The sequence below is a fragment of the Myxocyprinus asiaticus genome, chromosome 6, assembly GCF_019703515.2.
Source record: "Myxocyprinus asiaticus isolate MX2 ecotype Aquarium Trade chromosome 6, UBuf_Myxa_2, whole genome shotgun sequence".
NCBI lineage: Eukaryota > Metazoa > Chordata > Actinopteri > Cypriniformes > Catostomidae > Myxocyprinus > Myxocyprinus asiaticus.
This window is the reverse complement of record NC_059349.1, coordinates 31,634,556-31,649,968: the sequence shown is the minus strand read 5'-3', so window position 1 is coordinate 31,649,968 and position 15,413 is coordinate 31,634,556. Positions and strand designations below refer to the sequence as shown.

At 34.5% G+C, this 15,413-nt stretch overlaps 1 protein-coding gene across 1 annotated transcript; it reads left to right on the top strand.

Annotated features, from left to right (window-relative positions):
* Window positions 1-1,139: 1,139 nt before the first annotated feature.
* Window positions 1,140-15,145, top strand: LOC127442789 (protein canopy-1-like). The gene is made up of 6 exons (XM_051700978.1): window positions 1,140-1,350; window positions 2,610-2,718; window positions 8,724-8,839; window positions 12,347-12,556; window positions 13,347-13,443; window positions 14,760-15,145. The coding sequence occupies exons 2-6, from the start codon at window positions 2,619-2,621 to the stop codon at window positions 14,798-14,800; spliced, it is 564 nt and encodes a 187-aa protein (XP_051556938.1). The 5' UTR covers window positions 1,140-1,350; window positions 2,610-2,618; the 3' UTR covers window positions 14,801-15,145.
* The last annotated feature ends 268 nt before the right edge of the window (window positions 15,146-15,413 follow it).

Here is a 15,413-nt window from a genome sequence, read left to right as displayed (position 1 = left end):
TAGTAATCTAATTATATGTTATGTTGGTATACTGGCAGATAACTCAGCCAGCATCTGAAAAGTAAGGAACATTAATTAATCAGACAATGTTGAACCAAACTTACCTATACCAATTGTCTTAATTTAGGGTACTGTCAGCTAGGTGGGCCACTTTTGAGTAAATCATCTAGAAAAGCATCAAAATGTCTATGCATATTGCTGTGTAAAGCTTTTACATACCATCACTGATGCATGGCTGATAAGCAGTCTTGACCATTTTAATAAAGTAATTGTAATTTCTTGATAATTGTAATTATTTGTGTAAATGTGAGGTGTGTGTTTGAGGTGGATATGTGTATTTAAGCACATTTAAGGATACCACATTCAAACAATACTAATATTGCACATCCAGACTTGAATTTTGATTATTTCAATATTATTTGAGTAGTTTTAATGAAAGGAACCATCAAAATCTTTCAGTTTATAAAGTGGTCCATTCTAGCTGAAACATTTTAGCTGATGGAGGTTTGCTAAAATGGTACATCCATTAGTCCTTTTCATCAAATAATTAGGTTGTTTTGAAAATCACAGATTTTATTTTTTTAATAAAATTGTTTTTTATACCTTACTTTTTCTATTAGCTGCTTATAAAACGTATAAACTTACCTGACCCATTTGACATCATTTTACCCCATAAAAATAACATTATTAATATTACTTTTACAGCAAACTGTAAGCCATAATTAACTGTATCTTTTTAACCCTAACATCAGTTGTAAAAAATAAATAAATAAATAAACTTTCATTTTTTTTTTTTTTTTTTTTTTTTTAGCCATGCCATTTTCAATGTTATTCTTCGGAAGAAGTGTGAATGTGTTTGTTTGTTTGTTTAATGTATTGATTATTGTATTACCCTTTATTCTTCTATGTAATGATTATTTACACTAATTTATTGCTCATAATGCACTACAAAGGATGTTTGCCAATTTTTGATTGACACTTGGCTATCATTTGTTTCAGTATTTGATCGATTGAGTGATGTCTGGAAACTTTCACATCCGGGAATTTGACGTCAAGGCATTCGTTGCTCTCATTGGACAACAGTCAGAATCATGCTATTTCATTGGGTGCCGCAACTGTCAATATTTAGTGTGGCCAGCTAGGTTGCTGGTCGTGGTAGCACGACAGACCGGCACGTATATAGTCGTTGCTTTTGTTTTGTATAGCTCATAGAGGTTGTGTAATTCATTTTCAAACGGATATTTTGGAGTTTTTGTGTAAATGTAGTCTGATTCGTCTCGGTCATTTTTAGCAACAAACTTTTACCCGTGCCTCATTTAGGCTACCTCCTATTCAAACGTACCGTCTCAGGTAAGACAGTAAACACTTCATCACTGTTCATGGCGTCTTAGTTAAATAAGTTAAACAACAGTTTGGCCTCTACATCCTACCTTTCAAATCCTAAATGTCTACGCGTTCTAGCTACTTATTTAAAGTGTCACAATAACAAAAGGAGGAACAGTTCATTTATTTACGCAGGCAGATCACATACAGTACACCTGTGTTCTCTGAGTTTTACGTACAGTATTCAGAGTGCACTATTTAGGTCGTTCTAGCTCTTCGATATAAATGTAGGCTAATGAAATGTCAGAACGTTGCCCTTTTAATGAAAATGTGCATGAATGCTTTTATTACACGTCTCCATTATTTTGGTCAGAAGCGTTATGGCATTGGTGATAAATGGGGAGGAATACGGAAATTAGATGAGGCAGTTCGCTATCCACATCAATAAGAGAAAGACAAACGTCTTTAAAGAAAAGAGTTTTCATGATCAAGTGGGGGCGCCAGTTCATTCAGAACTTTATTGACGGTCACTGAAGTTCTAAAAAAAAATTTAAAGAATGAATGTAATGTTTCCAAAATATTGAAGACGTTTTATGCATAGTCTAAATGTAAGGCATATGAATCGAAAACCTCCCTTAAAAACAATGTGATAAGTACCTGAGCTATAGCCGGAAAAATTAAAACTTTTAAACGCTACTTGTGAGGTGTATTGAGATCTCATGAGACCTTCACTATTGCATCTGTTACTAAAACAGTCAGTGTATTTTTGCATTTAACATGAGGGATATTCAGAACAGCCCTTATGCCCATTCACCATGTCCTACCTTGTTGTGTCAGAGAAGCATCTAGATATAACTTTTGTTTGAAACGTATGCCAAATCTCTACATGCATTGTTGTTTAAGATATTTCTTATCTTTGTTATCTGCCACTAATGCACTGCTGTGCCATATTAATAATACACATGTCCCATATGTTTAACAAAATGAGACCGTCACACTTTTGATTGAACATTAGGCACTTTTTACATATGCAGAACTGAAAGACATAAACTGTTGAAGTTTTCTATATGCTACTTTTAATATAGACTATATGTAAAATAGCTGCAATGTGAATAATATTGGAACAAACTAGACTGTTTTGTTGGTAAGGTTACTGTTAGCCTGCTCTAATGTAGCTGAAGTATAATTACACTTGTATGAAATGAAAAGATAAAAAAAAAATGTTGGCAAGTTTAAGTTTGTTTAGTGGCTTTTTTTTTTACTTTCCCCATGTCTTCTTTATTCAGGAGAACAACATGTCACCATGGATTAAACAGATTGGCTTTATTCTCTTGGCTGTGTTCATGTTGCCCAATACAACAGAGTCAAAGAAAGATGATGTGCTGTACTGTTCAGGTGAGTTAAAGTGTTTGCAGCCTTTCTAGGAAAAAGTTCTTAGAGGTGCGCTGTTTGCTTGGAGTGACTTGTTGATGATCACTGCTTGTTACACTTCCATTTATTTGCAACCTAATTATAAAAGTATTGTTTAGAATTATTGTTCTGTTGTTTTTGTATAATGTGATTTGATGTTGATGGGACATCTGTCACAAAATGATTCTCGGAAGCCACCACGAATAGACAGTCATCCTGACTGGACTTTACTTGCAGGTGTTAAAACCCAGCTCTGATTTTTAGTGTGGCTGTTGCCTTCAAAGAGCAACAAGGCTGAAGCTTTTCAAATGTAATGACTTGTCTGAAATCATTAGCTGAAGTGGTAGCTGTGGTACAATTTAAAGGCTCAAACCCACATATTTGTTTCCACTATCATAAATATCTTCCAGTATTACATTTTCAAAATAAATCATACAGCATGATGGAGCAGTAATGTTTAACATTGCTATTGTCTTCTGAGTTTAGTACTAGGCAGCATTCACAATCACCCTTTACTAGCTTAAACACTGCATAGGAATACTGGCCAAAACAGACATGAAATTATGCATATCCTTGCCATTTTTACATAGAAGCCTGTCTGGGAGCAGTCTATGTGTCCTGTTGATTACTTACTCATATAAACAGCCTGGAACTGTTTGTAGCTGCTTTGTGCTAATAATGACACATTTTGTACATTCACATGCACAATATTTAGTCATTCCAAATATTGGATTTGGATGTGTGACCTATCATTTTGAGCAGAGGTGGAATGAGTACTGAAAATCTTGAGTAAAAGTATTTCTACTGAAGGAATAATTCACTACAAGTAGAAGTACTGAGAAATAATATGACTCAAATAAATATAAAAGTAGTTTGCTGAAAAACTGCTCAAGTAAAATCTTATATAATATAATTTTATAAGGATACAGTTGAAGTCAGAAGTTTACATGCACTTAGGTTGAAGTCATTAAAACATATAGTTATGGCAAAACTATAGTTTTGGCAAGTCGTTTAGGACATCTACTTTGTGCATGACACGAGTCATTTTTCCAACAATTGTTTACAGACAGATTGTTTCACTATTAATTGACTATATCACAATTCCAGTGGGTCAGAAATTTACATACACTAAGTTAACTGTGCCTTTAAGCAGCTTGGAAAATTCCAGAAAATGATGTCAAGCCTTTAGGCAATTAGCCAATTAGCTTCTGATAGGCTAATTGGAGTCAATTGGAGGTGTACCTGTGGATGTATTTTAAGGCCTACCTTCTAACTCAGTGCCTCTTTGCTTGACATCATGGGAAAATCAAAACAAATCAGCCAAGACCTCAGAAAAAAAATTGTGGATCCCTACAAGTCTGGTTCATCCTTGGGAGCAATTTCTAAACGCCTGAAGTTACCACATTCATCTGTACAAACAATAGTACGCAAGTATAAACACCATGGGACCATGCAGCCATAATACCACTCAGGAAGGAGACGCATTCTGTCTCCTAGAGATGAATGTATTTTGATGCGAAAAGTGCAAATCAATCCCAGAACAACAGCAAAGGATCTTGTGAAGATGCTGGAGGAACAGGTAGACAAGTATCTATATCCACACTAAAATGAGTCCTGTATCGACATAACCCGATACACTGCTCAGCAAGGAAGAAGTCACTGCTCCAAAAACGAAAATAAAAAAGCCAGACTACAGTTTGCAAGTGCACATGCACAGCAAAGCCAAGGTATTGGAGTGGCCATCACAAAGCCCTGACCTCAATCAGATAGAAAATTTGTGGGCAGAACTGAAAAAGCGTGTGTGAGCAAGGAGTCCTACAAACCTGACTCAGTTACACCAGTTCTGTCTGGAGGAATGGGCCAAGATTCCAGCAACTTATTGTGAGAAGCTTGTGGAATGCTACCCAAAATGTTTGACCCAAGTTAAACAATTTAAAGGCAATGCTATCAAATGCTAACAAGTGTATGTAAACATCTGACCCACTGGGAATATGATGAAAGAAATAAAAGCTGAAATAAATCATTCTTTCTACTATTATACTGACATGTCACATTCTTAAAATAAAATAGTGATCCTAACTGACCTAAGACAGGGAATTTTTTCTAAAATTAAATGTCAGGAATTGTTTGAGTTTGAATGTATTTGGCTAAGGTGTATGTAAACTTCTGACTTCAACTGTATATAAAACATCTTAGAATTAATTTTTAAAACCGATTTTATTTTTTATTTTTTTGGATGGTTTTTATCCTTCTGTTCACCAAGGCATTAAACTGATCAAAAATACTGCCAAAAACATTAGTTATGTTGCAAATTTTTATTATTGAATAATGTTTAATTTTGTTTAAATTTCATAATTTCAATCAAATTGAATTTTGAAATCTTTAACAAAATCAAATTAATTAAACTTAAATTATTAAATTAAAATGTGTAAATGTAAAAAAAAAAAATTGAGTGTATATAATTAAAATTAATCATAATTTTTTGATGAATTTAGTGTCTCTTAAAACTAAGGATGCCACGATACTGGTATCTGAATCGGGTCCGATACCGTGCTCGTGTACACGTATATGTGCTTGTAAAAATGCTCCGATACCAAAAACTGATACCATCTGATGTATGAATGTCATTCTGTAAACATTCAACACACAAATTACAATCATGTTATGTCCTAGTTTGACTATTGAACCATGAAGACTGTGATTTAATTAGATAAATATATAGTTTGCATGTACTCCGTATTTCAAATGCAAGCACTTGTGAATGTGTGGAGCCAGTGTTGTGCCGATGCTGGCCGCTCATACCTTTTTAGAGCTCCTTGTCTCATACATGGAAAACACCATCATGAGCTTTGCACACTCTGTAGCAGATGGCAGCGAGCAGAATGCTAATTCACTTTGTAGCGCGAGGGACATACAGACTACATATTCAATTAAATGGAAGCCTTTTGCAGTTTAATAATCACATTGGATCATGTCACCACCTGATTTTCTGGAAGTGAGAAGCTACTGTCGAAAGCACACGGAAACGGAAAGGGCTTCACTCCAAAATAAATGCTTCACTAAAATTAAAGCCCAATTTTATGGAAAAAAGGACAACAGAAATGAATCACTACTGTTTGGTTGTGTAATATTCACTGTAATACTACTACTACTAATAATAATAAGAAGAATAAATCAGTAGTAATTGTATTATTTAAGCAATGTCTCACACCTATGATGCTCTGTTATGCAGCACTTTATTTGACAAAAATAACTCTAATGTTGTACTCAGAAAAATGAATACAAAAAAACAGGTTATCGGCGAGTACCGAAAGGCAAGTACTCGTTCTCAAAATAATGGACCAATGTTCCTTTTTTTTATTCGGTGGAACCTTCGGCCACATGAGCAGAATTAATTATATATACACACACCGATCAGCCACAACATTAAAACCACCTGCCTAATATTGTGTAGGTCCCCCTCGTGTTGCCAAAACAGCACCAACCCGCATCTCAGAATAGCATTCTGAGATGCTATTCTTCTCACCACAATTGTACAGAATGGTTATCTGAGTTACCTTAGACTTTGTCAGTTCAAACCAGTCTGGCCATTCTCTGTTGACCTCTCTCATCAACAAGGCATTTCTGTCCACAGAACTGCCACTCACTGGATGTTTTTTTTGTTTTTGGCACCATACGGAGTAAATTCTAGAGACTGTTGTGCGTGAAAATCCCAGGAGATCAGCAGTTACAGAAATACTCAAACCAGCCCTTCTGGCACCAACAGTCATCCATGTGATTATCTAATCAGCCAATCATGTGGCAGCAGTGCAGTGCATTAAAATCATGCAGATAGGGGTCAGGAGCTTCATTTAATGTTCATATCAGAATGGGGAAAAATGTGATCTCAGTGATTTGGAGCGTGGCATGGTTGTTGGTATAAGCATATGATTTTTAACATGTTTGTAGTATTACATCAGATCGTTTGATTTGTACAGATTTATTTGCTTTATGTTGGTGTCTTTCCATTTTGTTCAGTTAATTAATAATTAGCATTTTAAGCAATGTCATCTTCAGTTTGATTTGACCATAGTACTTTGATCATAGTACATGGTATTTTATTTTTTTATTTTTTTTATTTTTATTTTTTTTAAGATTAAAAGCTCCATGTTTTGGTCCTTAATGTTTTAATTACAGAAAGTTTTAAGAAAAAGATTTGGGCTGCTGATCGCTTGTTTTGAATGCTTCTCAAACTTATTATACTAAACGAGATGTTATCTAAAAACTGTAAAACTGTATAGTTTATACTCTATATGATGCTCTTTTTTGAAAGTTGAATTTAATATCATTATGAAACTTTTCTTTTGTTGTTGTTGTTTTTTGAAATGTGAAATTCAAGCTATTGGGCAGAAGATGCAGGCTTTTGGACAGGAAATGCAAAAAAATTATGGTTTGCTGTTTATTGCATGCCTAATATTGTGTAGATCAATTACATATTTAGTCTATTAACTGTATTGTGGTTTTCATCAAAAAGGTGAAAAATCAACACAGCCACCATCACATTTAAAAGTATTGTATTGCATTGAGATGGTTTTGGAAAAATGTAGTTGTTCCAGATCCTAATATTGATGACTTGGGTATTAACATTATTTTGAATACATGTGTTTGAACAGTGTTTGTGTTTTAAATAATTTGCATCTTCTACCTTCAGGATCTTAATCTGAAATGAATAGATAAGGTTATTTCACTTATTTTAGCTTGACCTATTTTAGCATTTTCTCAGAGCAGTAATATCCTTTTAATCATGAACTTGCTAATTCCTAATTAATTGACAGTAAAAGTATTTAAAAATGTTCAGCAGATATTCAGTTAAGCTTTTAATAGATCATGTCCCAAACAAAGATCGGCAATCATGTCTCATTGGTCGTTTATTTCACCTTTTACCAAAACTAAATCAGTGCCTTAAATCCTTTGAAAGGCCAATATCAAACCAAAACTGGAACTAGCTATTTCTACTATCTTGTACATCAATAGATTTATTTTCTTACTTCTTTCAGAAGCTTCCAAGGTTCATTTGTGTGATAAATCTACAATTTTGATTCTACTCTGGTCACACTGCAAGACTAAGATAAGTTTTCTTTCAGAAATGCCTATTGAAATTACAGTAAAGTTGGTTTCTAATGTGGAATAACATTAGCAGCATTACAAAACAAAACTTTGTGAAACTAGTTCTGGTACCAAGCCTGTTTTGGGATTCAAGGGTTGAAAAGCTTGTCCCAGATGAAGCCTGCAAAGCTCCACCCAGGTTTGGCAGTTATTATGGAAATATAGCAAGCATGACTAAGCACCAGAAAAATCAATATTTTAACAGAAGCATAACTAGTGCTTTGGTATTTAATATTTAACTGTTGTTGCAGCAGTATCCTGTTAAGTATTATTATTATTATTTTGGTATTGCCTTTTTATTTTTCCATTAAAAAATGTGTATGTTATACAGGTGAAGATTTGATACATTGACTTCCTTTTTCATTCTGCTGATTTCAGTACAAGGCATGTTGAGAAACCAAGAAACTGTTCATTAATTGTTCAAGTTGGCTTCCAGTATTAAAAACCGTAATGCAGCAGGCACACAGCCTGCACGTAAGATGTGGTCCTTTTTGCGAAGTGTTTTTTTTAATTATTATTATTTATAAATATGTCATGGTTTCAGTTTATTTGACTAAGATAAATCACTTATTGCACCTTATTGTCAAGTATAACACGAAGTCAAACTTATTTTGCATTGTCCTTGATATTAAAACAACTTTATATTTTTCTGTATGTCACTGTTGAAAATATTTAGACTTGTGTTGTCAAGATGCTGGCCTATGACGGTTTATTTAATATACATGTTTCATAAAAAAAAAGCAGAGTTTTTTTATTTATTTTTTTTATTGCTTGCTTTTTACTTTTTTTCATCTTTTGGAGCTTTCATAATTAAGTCAATTGTAATGATATTCTTTCTTTTCTAGCCTGTATGGCAATTGCAGAGGAACTGAACCATTCAATCAGTCAAACTGATCCAAAAAAGACAATTCATGTTGGTGGATTCAGACTCAACCCCGATGGAAGTCTTAATGATAAAAAGGTATGATTCGCTGTTACTTAGTGCAGAATTACTTAAGTTATTATTATCAGTGCAATTAGAGTGATTGCAACCAGTCACACTACTGTAAATCTCAAACTGTGTGATTATTGCATGTTTAATAAGTTGGATGTACCAAAAACTAATATTTTACTTGACTCATAACAGCAGAATGGTAATGCTGCATGCAAACTGCAAAGTAAATTATTATAGAACATTGCATAAACAATGCTTGAGGTTCAGTTATGCAGCCTAACTGCTTTGCTTTATAATCAGAAGAAATTACCTTTGAATATTTGTTTATCGACCATTTAGCAAACACTTCCAATTAGTCCAGGGTGACTTAAATGGAGGGTGAGTTGCCCTGAAACATCCTGGGGTTAAGTGTCTTGCTCAAGAGCAAAATATTAATAGATTGTAATGTCAGTAACCCATTAGTTTCTAATTCACCTGTACTTGGGATAGAGCTTTCAAACATTTGTGTTAGTAGCCAAGATGCTCAGTCTGTAGTCTATAACCACCACATTATTATGAGCTATTAGATCCATTACTAGCACATTGACCAACTAATACTGGACAGTAGGCTAAACTAATAAAATCTAAAACATAATTGTAAGTTTGTACTTATTAAATTTTTTTATTGTAATTGTTTGTACATTGGTTTACTATTCTTTTTCAAGATTTAGTTATTTATTTAGTGCTTTGTTGCCTTTGTAGGTCCTGAATATTTCCTGGGGTTTGCAAGCTTGTACTGTTTGCTTGAGTAAAGGGAGCCATTTTCACTGTTTCCTTCTCAACAGTGGTGTCAATGTGTAAAGGTCAGACCCAATGAACTCAAAGCCCTGACCTCTGGTATCCAGGGACTGTCATTTGGTGCCTGACTTCACTATTGATTAGGGGTTAATCCCCTTTTGATTGTAACTGCTGCCTAATAACAAGTGTTTGTTCAGTTCTGACTTTTCCCCTCCCCTTTCAGGCTGTTTCAACTGTGGGTAAAATATGTTTGTCAACTTTTTAAATAGGAAATTTAATGCGGGTAATACTCTCAGCTAATTGATCATTGGGCTGATGCCTATTGATTTTTCTAACATGCACTGTAAAAAAGAAAAAACACAACAACATTACAGGTATCGTTAGAGATGAGAAAATAACCTGTTAAATCTCTTATGCCTTGCTTCATCGCATTTAAAACAGTTGATTAATGAAGTACTTAATTTTTGTTTAATCCACATGGTACATCTGTCTTTTGCCTAATTTTTGTTATTTATCAGCTCAATGGGGTGAAGTCAGGAATTTGTATTTTAATTACATATTAAGATTTTAATGATAGTTCTGGAAGCTATAACAAATTATGATTTGGGTCAATATCAAATCAAGTATAGTTTTTATTGCCATTCTTATTATTACAGACCGAGTGTAATGATAAGAGTGAGATGTAGTTAATCAGAACCATGTGCTCTATGTAACAAGTCCAAAGAGTGACAACTGACAGTAAAGATGCCATAGTAATCAACAAGCGCTAAACAAAACACAGTGATTAATGCACCATGGGGTTTTGCAAGTCTAAATGTCATACGTATTAAGTTATACAACGGCAAGCATATCAATACATGTCACACATAACCACCAAAAGAGTTGTGCTGGCAAACAAAGAACGTGATGACTTGTCGCATCTGACTGCGTTGGTCTATGGTTCCTGAGTATCCTATCTCTTCAATTATAAAGAAGGAAAACAGAACCACTGTAGCAGAGCTTGCTCACTCTTACCTGAGTGTGGCTTCACTTAAAAATATATGCTAATTAAAGCTCCCCGAATCCATCCCTTTTTCTTTTTTCATACTTGGCTTGGTTCACTTGCCCAGAAGCTGTAGGAGAACCCCTGCAATGCGCCCCATGTTTTCAGCAGATTTCCTAAAGATAACCTTGTATCGCAAACAACCTTTGCTGAACTGTCATAGTTTTAAGTATATTATTTATATGTATAGTTAAAAAACAGTATTGATCAAATCAATGTAATATTCTTTTCTCTGTTTTGTATGTATGTTCAGCCTTTTTTGGCTTTTTTGGGGGAATTAAAGCTACAAAAATGAAATGCCCTGTGTCTCAAGACCACAATGATGCCTTGGCTTTCCAATGGGAATTCAGTGAAGGATGGCATCCCTGAGAAGCCTTTTCTCTGCCTGGGCCGCCAAGTCACCCCCTCTTTATTCCTACAGAATTTCTTTATTGACAGCTTCTATTCAAACCCTTCAGACTGTTACGGGGAGGAATTTAATTCCCCACCATTTTCAGGATTGCATGATTAGGACTATGCAGTGGATGCAGCGCAAAACCATCCTCTGCTTGATCCAAAGGGGAGATTTTATTGCCTTTGGACTTTTGTGTAAGACAGTACCTCTATTAATGTTCTCAGATGTTTAATCCAGAGTGTCGTAAACTTTAATTAGTTGAATTTATAACTTGATTGGTGATTATATCAAATATATTTCAATTTTTGTCCTAGGACAAAATGTGGATTTCATTATAAACACGTTTTTTAATATTGATGGGGTTTTTTTAGTCCTCCTGGTGAACAGTATTTCTTTTTTTCTTTTTTATTATCCTGCTCTGATATGGAGACAATTGGATCCTTACTTTACTGATTTTTGAGTGCATAGTAGATCATATATTGTCTTATCTTGAGGTCCATCCAACTGCATTCAGCTTTTTAATTAAAAAGATGGGGGTGTGGATAGGTTGCTGTCCTTCCATGGGACCTTTTATCTTATTTGTGACCAGATGGCAGTGAGCCACGGAAGCCTCTTTATGTCACCAAGCCTCACAACAGAGGAGGGGGTAAAGACACCCTCCTAATGTAATCAGTGAGACCGGAAGGGTCCATACTGTGTCTGAAAGGGGACAATGGGGTCAGGGATATATCTACATCGCTAGAAAATCCAGCTCATCTGCAACCTGTCCTCTTTCCAGTAACCCCCTCACCCCCTCCAACCCGCCACCCTTTGACTGGCCTGACAAGGAAGACTTCCTACTTTGATCATTGAAGGGTGGAGGAGATGAGCTGCCCAAGAGAACCAAAGGATGGGACTCCACTGTTTACCCTGCACTTGGCTGCTGTTGACAACTCCCCTCCCCACTGCTTACCCCCCGCTCTCCATTCCTTTCACTCTCTCCGCCCCCGTCACCCTTTCCCCTTTCTCCTTCCGGGGGAGGCCAAAGGGGCGGGATCAGGGTGCACCTTGACCTGTCTAGACACCACAGTGTGTTTTTGTTCTGTTGCTAAGGCAAGGGGATCTACTTTTCCAACTTTGGAGATGCAGGTTAAAAGTCAGCGTTGTGACACAGGGGATGTATTTATAATGGAACGGAAGGAAAAGGTCAACCAAGTGACCTCGATGCCCTCTATTTAGAAAGTTGTTTTTTTTTTGTTTTTTTTTTATTGTTTTTTCTTTTTTTTAGGGTAGGTTTGTTAACTTTCAATTATTTTATATATCTATTTTTTCATTTCGATAGGTTCCTCTTGCTAGGTCAGAAACTCACTTAACAGAACTGCTGGAAGGAGTTTGCAATAGCATGAGCGATTATGCTCTCTATGAGGACCCGGTCACCAAAGAAAAGAGCTACAAGAGATTTGCACCCAGAGGAAATGATGGCGGAAATTTTCCAGATTTCAAAAATTTTAAGTTCGATGGACCAGAGAGCTCCAGTGCTTTGAAGTTTGCAGTGAGTATGTACTTCATTTATTTGAGCAGATTTGTGTAGATATTCCAAGAAAGACAATAAGCGGGTTTCCACATTCATAATGCTTAATACCATTCTGGCAATACAAAGTTCCTAAGCTTGTTAAATTTTTGTTCTGATCATTTGCAGAGATTTCTGTGTCAATGAATAATATCATGTAATTTGTTTAGAAAAATATGATAGTTATATAATATTACATATATTATAATGTCATGAATTTAAAACAAAACTCGACTACTTATGTTCAAACTTTTTTGTGAAACGTGTGTGATTACACAACCTATGTTGTGGTATTGCATGAATCATAATGTCTGCATTTTTCTGTATGAATAAGACATGTCCCTACAATAAGTTCAGAATTTTTTTTATTACTTGTCTACATATAAACTTTTTGTTTAATATTTGCTCTGAATTAATATGCTTTATTTTGTAAAGGTCTAGGCTTTACATGATCATGGTCTAGAGCATATATGTGATCTCATTGGACTCAAAATGTTTCATTTTCACAACAAAAAAAATTCATTTCACATTTTATATACAAAATAACTTAATTTTATTGGCCAGAGTGAAATGACTACGTCGTTTGTCAGTTAGTTGCCTTGTGAATCATCCAAGATGGCAGACCTGCCAACAGTATAGCACCAAAGATGGCTGCCCGTTACTATTTAAATGTGTTTTTACTGTTGTTAATGCCAACTACATGTTTATTTACTTTCAACTTGACTCTCAACATCATAGGATGTTAACTATATTTTAAAAATGTGTATTGCAGTGTGAAAGCATTGTTGAAGAGTTGGAAGATAATATCATCTCTCTCTTCGCCAGTGAGGCAGACCATGTCGCTAAGAAGTTGTGCAGTGAAGTATCAGGTATTTATTTTCTGATGGTGTAACATTTTTTATTAATGAAGCTTATCGCAGAAAACTTGAGCCACAGTATAGACTTGATTCTCATTGTGCATAAAGAATGTTCAAGGTTTTTTCTTTGTATTTTCAGTGTTTTTCTGCATATGAATATCAATGCAGTTTGATTTTGTATTGTTTTAGTGTGCTTGACTTTGAACATGTCTTTTTTTTTTTATTATTATTATTACTCCTAACACTTTAAGTAGTTTTCACTTTTTAAATGGTTTGCACACTTATAACCTATGTATCTAGATGTCTTTTTGTTTTGTTTTTTTCACTTGGAGTATTCCAGTTTAGTATTAGTAACATGAATACTGTAGTAAGATTCCATACGGCCTGACCAAAACAACAACATGTGTATTGTAAGAATTAAGGTATAGTTAGGGAGAAAACACAAGTAGGTTTATGGTGTTAATGTTAAAATTTGAAGTCATCAGATTGTTTTGTATTTTATGCTTTTAACTTTCACGTTCTTTATCACCCACAGTGAATGCTAAATGTAGGCAATTATTTCCAGTTGGAGTTATCAGATGTAATTCTCTTTCACAATAATTTTTCACAGGGTAGATACAAACTGATCACTGAAATCAAAAGTCATTGAAGTATGTGATTTAACTAAAGCTAAAGATTGCATTATTATTGTTGTCAGCAAAAGAATGGAAATGGAAAAAGTACTACACCACACTGACATTTCAAAAGCCAAAAAGAAATATTACATTATTTTAATAATTTAATGTGCTTTATATTTTTTACCTATTATTTACATATTGCTCTTTAGATAGGGTGTTTGTTTGTTTTTTTTGGTAAAAAAAAATTCACAATTAGACAACTTACGGATTCATCCAGCTGTTAATTTTTAAAGTTAAAATGTATTTATTCGTTTAATATATATATATATATATATCTGGTGTAAATTTAAACTCTTGACAGGTGTGTTCATTTTTGTCTGGTTTTCTAGAAAGTAGTTGTGTAGCTACAAGAACACTGGCAGTTAAATGCAGCGTCACCATTCTGAAGTAGATTTAAACAAGCATGACCAACTGCAAAACCCAAAAGCAAAATTCTATCAAATGTGTAGTTGTGTTTTAAGCAAAAATTGTGTGGCCAAGTCACAAAAACATTATTTATTTAGAAACATAGTAACTTATAAACCAGCAAATATTTCTGTGAATGTGGCCTTAATTGCATAAAATGATTTTGCTTTATGCTTGGTGTCTTTTTTTCTGTTTTATGGAGTGCTTCAATAATTATATTCCTTTTTGTTTTCTTTTCATATCCAGGTCACTGTAAGAGCTCTTTTTTCCAGCACAGCGAACTTTAGCTTTACATTAGTGTCTGCTGGAATTCACACACAAAAACTTGGACCAGGAAAACAGATCTCCAATATTTTCCTAAAATATGTTAATTTGATTTTTAAATTTATATTTTTCTGAATATTTTTTATTATTATACTAAAAATTACAATTTAGCTGGTTTGTAAATTATATTATACATTAACCAAATGGTTTCCACTGCTGAGTAGTGGACACACTCTTCTGTTTTAATTTTTACTTGGAAATTACCTGTATTGCCTTTTAATGTACAAAAACTAAGTGATGTAGTACCAGTGTGATTTATGAAAGATTCACACACAATAAAAGGTGAAATTATGAAATATGGTGGTTATGAATCATTTTTCATCATTCAGAACTATTTATGTATTACAGAAGAATAGTTAGCAGACAAGTTAGAAGCAACAGCAAAAAGACAGGCTTTATCATCCCAAATCATTTCTAAGCACAGTTTGCTTGTTTCATTCTGATGTCCCACGTCTGTCCAAGTCGGGCTTTTGAACATGGCCGCCGGGTAAGCATGATGACATGTCTTTCGCACCCTTCCCTCACAGCTCCCTCCATGCAGAACTACGCATGCGCCACTGTGGCAGCAGCACAGGG